Raw genomic sequence first — 13635 nt, 5'->3', positions numbered from 1 at the left:
GCCCTTTCAGGGGTGTTCCCCGTCCGGCCGCAGGACGGCGGGTCCCGGCACTCGGGGCGGCCCGCGGCCCGGAGGAGGAGGAGAGGCCATGGCCCCGGGGGCGCCTGCTCAGGTAAGGCCGAAGGCCGGGACCCCCGAGGCGGGAGGCGCGCAGCCCGCGGAGGGGCGAAGAGGGGGGGCCCTGAGTTTCGAAGACTCGGAGGCAGACCCTGAGCCAGCCCGGGGGCCCCACTCCGTGCTGGGGCGTGCCCCAGAGCGGCTGCACTGGAGGGCGCTTCCCTCTCCGGGCCCCCCGGGGCTTCTCGGGCTCCCACCCTCCACCACGCCCAGGACGCGGGGCCCGTCTCCCAGTTTTCTCACGGTTACTGGGAGGGGAGACACCCGGGGCTGGACTTGTCACCCTCCGGCCCCGGCACAGGGAGGACTCGGCTCAGTTTGGTTCTGATTGTCACCATCCACCAAGGAAGAGTCAAGGGTTGTGTCAGCCGAGGGAAGCCGAAGCTCCTCAGCCGGAAGAGTGGACCCCGGTGGGAAGCAGGTCCAACAGAGGGACCCCTGTAGAAAGTGGTATTCCGGGGCGGCCGGGTGGCGCAGCGGGTAGAGCACCGGCCCTGGAGTCAGGAGGACCTGATTCAAATGCAGCCTCAGACACTTAATGATTACCTAGCTGTGCGGCCTTGGGCAAGCCACTTGACCCCACTGCCTGGCAAAAAAAAACTAAAAAAAAAAACAAACTGGGAAATATTTAGCAAAAAGAATGTGTTAACTTAGTATTTTTTAATGAGATTCTTTTCTACATACCAACAAGTAGATAAGTTACTGGAGGAACTATATATACATATATATGGATTTAAACAAATAAAAAAGCCAGAAAGCAAAAACAGAATATAGAAAAGTTATGGAACATTGACCAGCCAGTCTGAGTGTATAAACCTTAAAATTTTAGAGTTAACATAAAATGACAAAATATAGATTAGACATGAAGTTTTTTTCTTGTAATTTTTACCAAGAAAGGGCAGCTAGGTGGCGCAGTGGATAAAGCACCGGCCCTGGAGTCAGGAGTACCTGGGTTCAAATTCGATCTCAGACATTTAATAATTACCTAGCTGTGTGGCCTTGGGCAAGCTACTTAACCCCGTTTGCCTTGCAAAAAAAAAAAAAAAAAAGATTTACCAAGAAAATCTATAGGTGGAAGCCATCTATCTAAAATGATCACTCCCAACCACATTTAACCATAAACAAAGGATAAGGAAAATTGTTAACCTCCTATCCTAGGAGACGTCTTTTAAGTTGCACGATATTAAGTTTAACAATTGCTCACCAAAGAAGTGAATTCTGTTCTCTAATATCTTACCCATAACTTGTAGGTGGAAGCCATTCTGAGATAATAACCACATGATACTGGGAAAAAAACTGGACTTCATGTCATTTGAGAAAAAGGAAAATAATTAACCTTCTTAGTACCCTTAGAAGTTGCACAATATTGCTGCCTGAAATCTGCTCCTCAAAGATTATCATCTTTGTCTCTTGTCTCTTCCTGGGAGGGTGGTCTCCTTACATCCTGATTACTGTTCCCTTAGATTTGTGATTAACAATAGGAAGAGACTTTTGGAGTCTTAATTTTTAACTAGGGAGCAAGGTGATCCATAACGAAGCTTCATATTCTCTAAAGGGGATTAATCTTCTGTCACAATATACTTATGAGAAATTATTCTTTTATATTTTGATCACAGCTGGCATTATTATGCAGCTGTAGACCAACTAAAAGGGTGTAAAAAGATGAGGGGCATATAGAAGAGAGAGATAGGCCTAGAGACCCAGGTCAAAAGAATGGATAGGCAACAAACAAGCTAAAAAGGGGGATAATCAGATGGACAATGCTTTTACATATGAGTGCAGACAGGCCCTGCTCAATATTCCTGTCCATCCAAGTCCACAGGGCACCAAAAACTATAAATCCTAAAATTGTAAGAATCTGAAAAACATAGGGTTAAAATAAAATAAAAACAGAAATATAGGTTAGACATTTTTAAGTTTTATTCTCCAAGATGTTTCCCATAACCTATATAGGTGGATGTCATTCTGAGATAATGACCACACAGTACTGAGAAAGAAACAGGACTTTATACCATTTGGGAATAAGGAAAATAATTAACCTCCTTAGTGACCTAAACATAGAAATCATACAATTATACAATATTGCTACCTGAAAACTGCTCAAGGATTATCGTCTTTATCTTGTTTCTTCCTGGTAGGAAGGTCTCCTTTCATGCTGAGCACTGTTCTCCTAGATTTGTGATTAGCCTGGGGGAGACTTTTTGAGTCTTAATTTTTAAGTAGGGAGAGCAAGGTGACCCATAATGAAGTTAGTGTTCTCTAAAGGGAATTAAGCTTCATCACAATATAGTTATAAGAAGTTATTCCTTCACAAAGAATATCATCTATCTGACGAATTTTATCTCTTCCTGGCTTTAAAATATTATGAAGGCAAGACCAATTTGTCTTTCTGAGTTTGTAATTGTCATATGAGGAGATAACAATCCACTTCTTACAACAAAAAGAAATCAAACTTTTTTTACCAGGATTATAGGATTGAAATACTTATTAAATATTTTCAAGTGGAACCTGATTTAGGTGGGGGATCTGATATACACCTGGCTCCCATTTCTGTTTCCAGGTTCATTGACCTACCATTACCCCTGCATACTCCCACCACTTAGTAACTGCCTGTCTTTCAAACAAGCCTGGGTCTATAATTTCAGAAAGAACAAAGCAGACTCCTCAGGGCCGTCCTTCAGTGATGCCACTCCAAATGTAAAGCTTCATCAGCTGCCTTGGGAAAAGGGAGGTTCTCACTTGGGTGTCCCACACCTTGCCTTAGCATACTCTCTCCAGATTCAGACTACAGTGTGATTAGTGCTTGTCAATCCAGGAGTTGTGGCACCAGGGTCACTGGGCCATTCTTCTCCCAGTCAAACTTCCTCCAGCTCGAGCTCAAGATCCACCTCCTCAGGAAACTTAACTTTTTGGATTTTGTTCATCTTGGTCTCCCCCTGCCTATCTTGTCCCTCACTTTCAGAGAGTCTGATTTACAAATCAGTCCTAAATTTTAGTATTTGCTTTTCAAGACCAGGCATTCTGTTGCTGGGGTACAAAAGACAAAATTTTTAAGAGTCCCTGCCCCCAAGGCAGGGAAGAAGTCAATTTGAGTACAAATACACATATATAAGTAGATAGAATACTAGGTAACTTGAAATGACCCCATTCACAACTGGGGTTTGGGGTCTCAGGGAAGGAACAGGAAAGGTCTTCCCCAGAAAATAGATGTTTGAGCTGAATCTTGAAGGAATCTAGAGTCAAAGAGGCAGAATTGAGGCAAGGGCCCAGACAGTGCAAAAGTTTGGAGATGGGACATGGAGCCTCCTGTGTGAAGAATAGCAAATATTGCTGGGCCACCAAGTGCCAAAAGATAAATAGTGAGCAGGAAACCTACCCTGAAAGAGAGGGGGATATGTGAAACAGAGCAAGAACTAGAGGCTCTCTGGATCCACTGGAATTTTTTTAGGCAGTAGGCTTTTTAAATAGGAGTAGAATAAATGACTCAACTTTGAAAACAAGAATAATGAATTCTTCAAGGAAATTCTGCCTAAACTCTGGAAAGTGAATCAGCATATACACAGCAAAGGAAATAGAAAATCTATTAAAGCAGACTCACATTTCAGACTTCAAAGAATCATTACTGGGGCTTCTAGGTGGTGTAGTGGATAAAGCACCGGCCTTGGAGTCAGGAGTACCTGGGTTCAAATCTGTGTCTCAGACACTTAATGATTACCTAGGTGTGTGGCCTTGGGCAAGCCACTTAACCCCATTTGCCTTGCAAAAAAAAAAAAAAAAAAACCTTAAGAATCATTATTTAGAATTTTAGAAAAAAACAGTCCAGCTAAACTGTTTGCTTGGAAAGTACTCAGAGATCTTTTTCACAGAACTTCCCCCCCCCCCTTAAAAGAACATGAATTGGCTCCCACAGCTTTTGTTCTTGAAAATTATTAATCCACTTTATAAATCTATGTTTGGGTTCTAGACAGCAGCAGATAATGGCATCCATTTTTCATACTGAATTTGCTCAGATTTAATCATTTCTTTTCCAAAATATTTTTTTATTTCTATCTAATTTTCTTGCTGCATGAGTCAATTTTCCAGCTTACTTGAATTATGTCTGACTCCCTCCTACAACTTTATATGCTTGTTATTTTTATTTTATTGCTTTTCATCAATATGTTAAATAGATTTGATTGATATTGAATAGGGAAAAGGACCATTTTGTTCATCTGATCACAGAGAACTTGGTGACTAATTTGGGGAATAGGGAAGAGGGAAAAGTCAGGGATAACTCCAACATTGCAGACCTTTGTCAGAACCTTGAAATTGAAATAGTATAAGTTAGATTAAGTTTAGGGAAAAAATAACAAATTCTATTTTAAATATCATGAGTGTGAGATACATATGAATTTTCTCAATGGAGATCTGCAAGCAGATAATATGGAAGGAGAGCTCAGAAAAGGTTGTTTATGTAATTGGGAAATTATCTCTTTAAAAGAGAGAGTTGGCATGCAAATGCTTAAAACTAAAAGCTAGAATATTCTCACACTTTCAGGGCAGGATCCTGCCTAGAGACCAGGAAGTGATTAGACAAAAAGGAGGCAAACTGGAAGAGAAAGTACCCTGAAGGAGAGAGCATGTCAGCAGGTTCTAACACTGCATGTAGGCCAAGAGGATGGGAACTGAAGAAAGATGTAACTTTCTGGAGAACAGGATGAGTCAAGCACAGAAATAAAGGCAGTGAGGACAGCTGTTTCCAGGGGTTGGTTATGTTGTGCCCAAAACGTGAGATGGAGACCAAGCTATGAATTTTGGGGAGTAGAGTTTATTACCAGTGACTATGTGGGGTTACAACTGCAAAGCACATAGCATCAAGTGTCCAGAGAACAAGGTTTTTATGTTATTGGGGGGGGGGGGGTTGTGAGCAAGCAGGGTACAGAAGCAGAGATAGGAGTTAGATATATTTCCTTGTAACATGTTTCCTGTGACATAAGGAGTCGAATGAGGTTTACTCTCTCATAGTCCCAGTTGCATCTGGGGAAGGGGATTTTTGGGAAGAAGCAGAAATTTTGCAGATACAGCAAAAAGGAGTAGTTAACAAGAGCATTTTTGAGAGTCTCAGACAAATTTATGGTACATTTTGTGACCCCAGGGTCAACCATTTGGGTCCTGTCAGAATGTTCTCAGGCCTAAAGGCAACTAGCCAAATTTTTATTTCTGAGGAGTTTCTCAGGACTCAGAAAAGTGTCAAGGACCCCTTTTACACAGGGATTACACAAATATTGTACTTCAGTTATAGAGGATAAGTGCAGGAGGACCTGCAAGAGGATTTGGTAGGACCAAATGAGATTCTTTTTTAAACATTAGTGAAATCTAAATGTTGACAGGCAACAGGGGAATAACCGGGAAATAGGGAGAGACCAAAAATAAAAGAGAATGAAAAGGAATAAATAATGAATAAATAATAAAATGATCAAAGGAATAAGATCCCAGAGAACACAAGAAGGGGATTGTAACAATGACACAAGTAACCAGACCTTGCCTTGGCACTTCTTCTTTTACTAGAACAAAGGAGTATAAAGTGAGTGTGGTATTGTAGGGATTTTAATATGTAGAATACAGAGGGAGGCTGGGATTGATGGTCTCAGTAACTCCATAATCCAGTGTTTTGTGCTGACAAGACCAGGGCAGGAGGTTAGATGGCAAGAGGATTAGTGTCTGGACCCTGGGCCAGAGTTGGGCTTGATAGAGAGGCACAGGATGAGACATCAAAGTAGTATTTTTGAATTTACATTGAAAAACGAGTTTAAGGATTGTATAGTACAATTGTCTCATTTTATAGATGAAGAAGTGGGTAAGAAGGAATGAAACTTTCCCAAGACTCAAGATATCCCTAGGAAATTTTGTCTCCCAAGGATAATAGATCTCAGGCCTTTTCACAATGAAAATCACTTCATTTTAGTATCTTCCACCTGTATTACTATTGCATTTGAAAAAAAATAGTTCTTAAGCTGTCTGTCAGAAATTGGCAATAGATCATCATGTTACAGCAAACACCAAGATAATCTCCAAATAAATGGATTCATGACTTAGAAAAGGAGACATCCTAAACAAATTAGAGAAACAGGGTAGGGCATGTCATCTGCAAGTATATATAAAAATCCTTGACCAAACAAGTTATATATAGTAGGAAACATCACAGAATATAAAATGAACAGATTTTAAAAACTGTTTTTACCCAAACAAAACCAATGTAGATAAAAATAGAAGAGAAACAGATTATCTGGGGAAAAGAATCTTTGAAGTAAATTTGTCACATAACCAAGAAATTTAAGAGACTGCTTCAAATTTATAAGGAGAAATGTCACTTCCCCAATAAAAAAATCAGTTTCCTTTTTATACCTTTTATTTAATGAATATTAGATTAGTATTAATATTAATATTGATTGTTATTGTACCAATTTCTAGGACATAGGTTTGGTTATATATATATATATATGTATATATATATATATATATATATATATATATATATATATATATATATATATGGGTCTTGGTAGAAAATTGTGGAAGAGACTATGCACACAACTTAAACTGGTCCTGCCTCTTGAGGGAAATGAAGAAAATGGATGGAGGATTATTTAATCTTATTTTTTCCCTAACACTGGGTCCCTCTGGTGAAGGAGAGGTTTCTGGTTGGGGACTTTCTAAGGGATATTCAACTCTGTGTTTTCCTGGTTTCTATAGTTCTGTAGACCACCATCCCTCCTTTTATAAGTCAGCATAATAATCACAGTCTGAATTTAGCTGGCATCGGTAAACCTTATGTAAATTAACTTAAATAATTGTGGAAAAGGCTGCTCTGACTCTAAGGTATGGCTTTGATCACTGAACTCTGTTGTGCCAATTACTAACCTTGACAATATGCTTGGGAAAAAAAGAAAAAGGAGTCCTTGTTGTCTTGGAAGATGTATTTACGCCCAAGTCTTCTTGTGGGCTGCAAAGTCAACTTTAAAATGATAAAAATGCATCTTATGGGAATAAATTTGTAACATTTGCCATGGATGAAAGGAATAAAATGATTTGTGAACTGATACAGAGTAAAGTATGCAGAAACATGAAAACAATCATATATATATATATATATTATATATATATATATATATATATATATATGGATAGCAAAAATAGAAAACTAGATTATAATGATCCCAAAGAAGAACTGGGAAAATTCACTCCTCTCCTCTCTTTTCAAGAAGAGGGAATCCTGTAGTCAGATCCCATTACCATCCCATTCCATTGCCTCTCTTGACCCCAACACCCTAGCTTCCACCTTGGAGTCTTGCACTCTTGACTGAAACTGAGTCCCCATGCCTAAGCGTTTCCCTTCCAAAATATCTCTCCCTATCCACTGGGCTCCTTAGGTATAAGTAAATTCATTTTTTGCAGTTTTAACCCCAGTACTTAGCACTGTATTTTGGCATGACTACAGCACACTATTTTTTCATATAGTGGTCGGTTTTGTGCTTATTTTCTCCATTTTGTTCTTTGTTACAAGTTATGATTTACTGACTAGGAGAAAGGAGGATTATTTTTAGAAGTGATACTACAGAAAAATGAAAGATATAAAAATGGAATTTAAGAAAGGAAAAAATGTTTCTGAATTAGTGGTGAAGAGTGAAGATAAATGTGATTCACATTTGTGGTTCCAGGTACCTGTAACATTTGATGATGTGACCATGTATTTCACGGAGCAAGAGTGGAGAAGCTTGGAAGAGTGGCAGAAGGAGCTTTACAAGGATATGGTGAAGACCAATTATAAAACTCTGGTCTCACTGGGTAAGACATCCACTCCATACCTTACTCACATGAAGAAAATGTCTTAGAGAATCTTATACTGGAAAAGACCTCCAAAGGTCTTCTGGCTCAAGTTCTTCAATTTGGGTAACTACTATATATAAAGATGGTAGGTGCTAGGAATACAAAGATAAAAATGAAACTGCAACATCAATATTGACAAAGATCCCCTAGAAATGAGAGGTGATTTTTACTGTACAAACTTGGACTGTCATGCTGCGCTAACTTGTGTCCATACCAGCTCCATCCCATCAAGTGAAACATCCACCCTACAGCATTTTTCTATATTTTTGGTGGCATGTATGTCTTTGCTTGGCTAATGATAATCACCTCAAGAATGGAGCCTCAGGCTAATCTTATTTCACTACTCTCATTTGAGTCTGTCTCCTTTTCAGTTCTATAAATATCTCATGAATACCCACAAGAATAAATGATAATTCAAGTTTTTCATCATGAAGTGCATCTCTTAATTCTTTCCTTTTAACAGTTTCATTATATCTTCTGAATTTTAGGACTCTTTTTTTGTCAAAACAGCAATCAGAATTTTACACAGGCCTCCTGTTTTATTGTGCTATTAAAAGAAGATTAACTTTATATGTCTGACAAATACTTACCTACTATGTGAAGAGCACTATATTCAACTTTGGGGAAAAGAGAAAAATTTATATATGTGTAAATGTTCACCTATGTATGTAGGTAGATACAAGAAATAGAGAAAGGACTTGAACCTACATCTTCCTGACCACAGCTCTTTTTCTATCTTTTATCAATAAGTATCAAAATCACTGCCTGTTTAAATGTAATTGGGAAATGTTTATCAGAATAAAAATACAACATAAGTAATGTTAATTTGTGGTTTTCTAAGACAATTTTCTACCAGCTAGGATCTGTTTCTATTTGAGTTTCAATGCCCCTGCTCTAGACCACATTGCCTCTCTTATCAGTATAAAACATACAACCTCTTTAGAACCTAATAATCTCTTTGGAGAAACCAAAAACAAACAGTATAGGATGTAAATATTCTAGTAATAGTAAAGATTTTGTGAAGATGGGGAATTGTATGACTTGAGAATTCCCCACACATATGGCAATAATTTAGTAGATATATGTTAGAGAATTGCCCCATCACTGGTGTCATTTGCATCCCTTCCAGGCTGGGAGAGTCGGGTGATGGTCAGAGTGCTTGGCTTGCCCTTGGCTCCCCAGAGAGGGTCAGCCACAGGCCCTGACTCAAGCTCTCTGCCCAATCTGCCACACTTTTTTTCTGAATTACAATACTTTGAGAGATGTTCAGTGATACAGGAGTTGTCAACGATGTGAAGCAAACACTGGTAAATGATTCCCTCAGAAGAGGGAAGAATGCCCATGAACTGGAATAGAGTGAAAAAGCTTCCTAATGGAGGGGAGTTGAGAAATTTCCAAAAGAAAGCTTTGATAACCAGAATATGCAGAGTCTACAGAGAATGTGAAGTGAGTAGGGGTGGATCATCCTAGCCTGTGACCTTCATGGGAACAGTTTGAGCAGAGCGGTCAAAATGGAAGCCAGGTTTGAAGAGCTGGAGATGAAAACCTATGCCCAGCAGATTTTCCCCACGTTGAGCTACCCTGCTGCATTGGAAACCAAAGCAAGTCTGGTCAGGCTCAAAGACCACTTGTTGAGATGGAAATCCAGTTTAAGATTCCCAATCTTTCCAGTCTTCTCCCCTCCTCAGCATTCCACACTCTGATACAGAGATACTGGCCTCCTTGCTCTTTCCTGAACAAGACACTTGGTGGCCTGCCTGGGCATTTTCATTGCTCTCCTTCCTTCTCATCTCCACCTCCTGGTTTCTGGGGCTTTCTTCAAGTCTTAGCTACAAATCCTACCTTCTAGAGGAAGCCTATCCTGATCCCCCTTAATACCAGGGCCTTCCCTCCATGACTCTTACTGATCTCTAATATCTATCTTGATGTGTCTCCCACATGAGGCTAGGAGCTCCTGGAAGGCAGGCTCTCAGTCTTTTGCTTTCATTTGTATCTCTGGTACTTAGCACAGGGCCTACCACATGGCAGGTATTTATTGACTGAAAAGGGCCTCAGAAGTTAGGGTAAGCAGACCTTTGATGCAAGTCCCAGTCTTTCTTTGCACTTGAGTTTCTTAATGTTGAAAATGGAAATAACCATCTATCTACCTCATAAAGTTTTTGTAGACCTGACTGCACCCTAAAAGTTGACTTGATTTGGGGCAGCTCCTTAACTCCAGGCAGCTCATTTAAGATAATGGGAATTGATCACCCAAGAACATTAGAACATTTTACCTAAAACCAGTTGTTTTTAAGACATAGTCCTTCAAAGTCCATATCTTGAGTCAACTCAAATGACTCATCATGGAACTCAAAAAACAAAAATATTTGTAATTTAATCACCATACACAAGAGATGAGAAGTTAACTCATGGAAAGCTTTGAACAAGATGGATTGGGCATCCTCTAGGAACTCCATGTTAGGATCTGGACAGTCATGTTCTATTTTATAGGAACTGAAAGCTTCCATTTTTTTAGTGTTCCCACAACTTGTGCTTCTAGGGAACTTAAGGAAAATAAACTTAACTGTCTTTTTGTGGCCTTTGTCCAGGCTATGCCATTCCCAAACCAGACTTGATAACTCAGATTGAACAAGGGGCAGAGCCATTCATCAGAGATCAGGAACTGGCCATTGGTTCCAGTGCTGAGGAACATCCTAACTTGAAGAGCACACAGGGGCAGCTGTTTTCTGGTGAGTAGAAGAGACTAAAGAAGTGAAACTTAGGATTTCTCCTCCTCTGAGACTTAAATTTTCATGTCCAGCTGAGGTTTGATGTCAGGGCAGGATTGGGCTTCAAGAAAGCAGGTAAAAAGGTCAGTTGTCCAGAACTCCAGACCCCACTGTCACCTGTGTCATACACAGACCCAGGCACTGTCTTGTTTTTCTAGTTTCAGAAACCTGAAATTCAAGCTTCTGAAAAAGAAATGTCATAGATTGGTGAGTGAAATTTGTAGCAATATGATAGAAAATGTCTTGCTTCTTTTTTTTGTCTATTGCCTAAATAGACTAGGAATTCCTAAATAAACTAGGAATTAGATCACTAAAAAAAGAAGACTGCTTCAGGGTGAGGAAATGTTGAGTTCCTAGTTAATTCCACAAGGCAATAAGGAAAAGACCTATAGTTCTGTTCAACTTCGCTGAAATTTCAACCCTCTGTTTTTTTAGCTGACTATAATAAATGGCATAGCTATAGTAAAAATACTGGGGGAGAGGGCAGGGTTGCAAGTTGAGGAGGTAAGGCCTGCAGTATGACTAGGCCAAATGAGACAAGACTTTTCACCTGAAAGCAGTATGATTAAGATGAGTATTCCTCATAAGAGACAAAATCCTTAAGCATTTAATTTCCTTTCCCAAAGGGTAGATCCACCTCAGTAGCCATAATGTTATGCTAGGAAACATTTGTTCCAGATCAGTAAGAATCTGGGGGATTACATTCTCCACAGACTGGCTCAGGAGCATGGTTGAACTTTGAATCTGCAAAGAAAGGAGAATGGAACAAAGTGGACCCTCCTGATTCTTTTTTTTACTCATTGTCTCTAAGAGAAGCCACATGGTATTGCAGAAGGAACACACTGCACACAATATGACTTGAATTATACTCCCACATGTACCAGTGACCACAATCCATTTAATCTCTGAGCTGTAATGTTCTCATCTGTGAAATGGGGATGACAATGCTTGTACAGCATATAAGACATTATTTCACAGAACTGCTGTAAGAGTCACATGTATATAAAGTCTTAGAGACTCACCATTCTTACAGGGTAAGATCTTCCTTGAACTGTGGTAGAATTTTTGAGATTAACAATGTCTCTCTATCTGATCTCCATGAGTCACATCAGAGACTGGGGAAGATGTAGCAGCCATATACATAAGCCTTCCAGATTATTTTAATTCATATGACTGCCTACCTTCAAGAGAGAAATCTTTGGACTTAACTGTACTTGGCTGTAATGATGAAATGAAAAAAATGAATTTAGGGGCAAAGCAAGAGAATCTCTGATCATGAAATTTTGGATTTTTAGGACAGTTCAGAGTCAGTATCTAACTTTGTTAAAGGCATAAAGAAGTTAATTTGTTTCTAGAAATATTAACACCATTTATATAGTGCTTAATAGATTTACAAAACCATGTGATTTGGTTCACAAAATAACTCCTTGAAACTGGGAGTATGTGTATACACATATACAAAATATATGCTTCCAATGTAGTAAGTCCCTTAGCCTTGACATGGCACAGCCATGAATACTGACAGGATTTTTTTGTTAATTCCAGGGAATTCTAGATCTTCAACTTCAAAAGAGCAGAAAAATCTTCAAAACCAGAACTTATCTTGGCTCTTACCATTCCGCTGTAGTGAATGTAACAAGGGCTTCACCCACAAGTCTCAACTGGCCAATCACATCAGGGTTCATAGAGAGAAGAAACCCTTTTTCTGTCCTGTTTGCCAGAAGAACTATGGCCGGAAGGACCGATTGCTGCACCACCAGCACCTGCTCACAGGGGAAAGACCCTTTCAGTGCCCTGAGTGTGACAAGAGCTTCCACCAGAAGGGGCAGCTGCTCAGGCACCTGTCCCTGCACACAGGGGAGAGACCCTTTCAGTGTTCCCAGTGTGACAAGAGCTTCCACCAGAAGGGGCACCTGCTCAGGCATCTGCTCCTGCACACAGGGGAGAGACCCTTCCAGTGTCCTGAGTGTGACAAGAGCTTCCGGGTGAAAGCTGACATGAAGGCCCACCAGCGCCGGCACAGTGGGGAAAGGCCCTTCTCCTGCAGTGAGTGTGGTAAGAACTTCACCAAACATTGTCATCTCACTGGGCACATCCGACTGCACACTGGGGAGAGGCCCTTCCAGTGTCCCAAGTGTGACAGGACTTTTCGCCTGAAAGGAGACATGAAGAGTCACCTGCAAATCCACAGCAAGGCCAGGTACTTCTGCTGCAGTGAGTGTGACAAGACATTCCCTAAACAGTCGAAACTCACAGCCCATGTGAAGGTACACACGAAGAAGCAGCACTACAAGGACCTGCTATGTGGACTGATGGACCTTGACTGGAGTTAAAACAAAACCTCTAGCATACAAGGAAGTAGATATCCAAACTCTTTACATCTTTCAGCCAGTGGTCTGATGGAAAACCTACGTAGTACCTCAGGAGGCAGGCCATATTCCATTCTGGGAAATCTCTGATTGTTGGGATGCTTTTATTTAGATTTCACTAGGATCAGTCTCCTCATTGTTTCCACTTATTTTTCACATTTATTTCTGGAACCAGGCAGAAGTTTAGTACCCTGGTCAGTGAAGTTGGTAAATAAACTGTGATGCTTTTTTTTGATGAAAGCAAAACATGCCATTTTATTTGAATGCCACGGAACAAGATGCCCCCACACCAGGCACCCCCTAGTATCTCCACCCCCCACTTTCCTGCCTTCTTTTGTGTGTTGTCTGCCCTTTAGATTGTAAGCTTCTTGAGGGCAATGATTGTCTTTCTTTTCATTAACAGTATTTCTAGTGTCTGACATATCAGAGGTGCTTAAAATGTTTATTAAATTAGTTGGAACCTTGAAGCCTCTTGGTGTAAACCAAGCTTCCTTTTCTTTTTTTTAATTTAAATT

General features: G+C 40.1%; 1 protein-coding gene across 1 annotated transcript; it reads left to right on the top strand.

The window, feature by feature from the left end:
- The first annotated feature begins 43 nt into the window (after positions 1–43).
- LOC141496103 (uncharacterized) lies at positions 44–13635 on the top strand. Its single transcript, XM_074198238.1, has 4 exons — positions 44–112; positions 7815–7941; positions 10572–10712; positions 12297–13635. Exons 1-4 carry the CDS (start codon positions 89–91, stop codon positions 13082–13084), a joined length of 1080 nt encoding a protein of 359 aa, XP_074054339.1. The 5' UTR covers positions 44–88; the 3' UTR covers positions 13085–13635.

This window comes from Macrotis lagotis, chromosome 8 (assembly GCF_037893015.1).
Source record: "Macrotis lagotis isolate mMagLag1 chromosome 8, bilby.v1.9.chrom.fasta, whole genome shotgun sequence".
Classification (NCBI taxonomy): Eukaryota; Metazoa; Chordata; class Mammalia; order Peramelemorphia; family Peramelidae; genus Macrotis; species Macrotis lagotis.
This window is presented reverse-complemented; position numbering and strand designations above follow the sequence as displayed.

What these genes read in the sequence shown, in the direction of transcription:
- LOC141496103 (XM_074198238.1), top strand. Translation starts at nt 89, where the DNA reads ATGGCCCCGGGGGCGCCTGCTCAG. An exon ending in CCCCGGGGGCGCCTGCTCAG is followed by an intron (nt 113 to 7,814) that starts GTAAGGCCGAAG and finishes TTGTGGTTCCAG; the next exon opens with GTACCTGTAACATTTGATGA. An exon ending in TAAAACTCTGGTCTCACTGG is followed by an intron (nt 7,942 to 10,571) that starts GTAAGACATCCA and finishes GCCTTTGTCCAG; the next exon opens with GCTATGCCATTCCCAAACCA.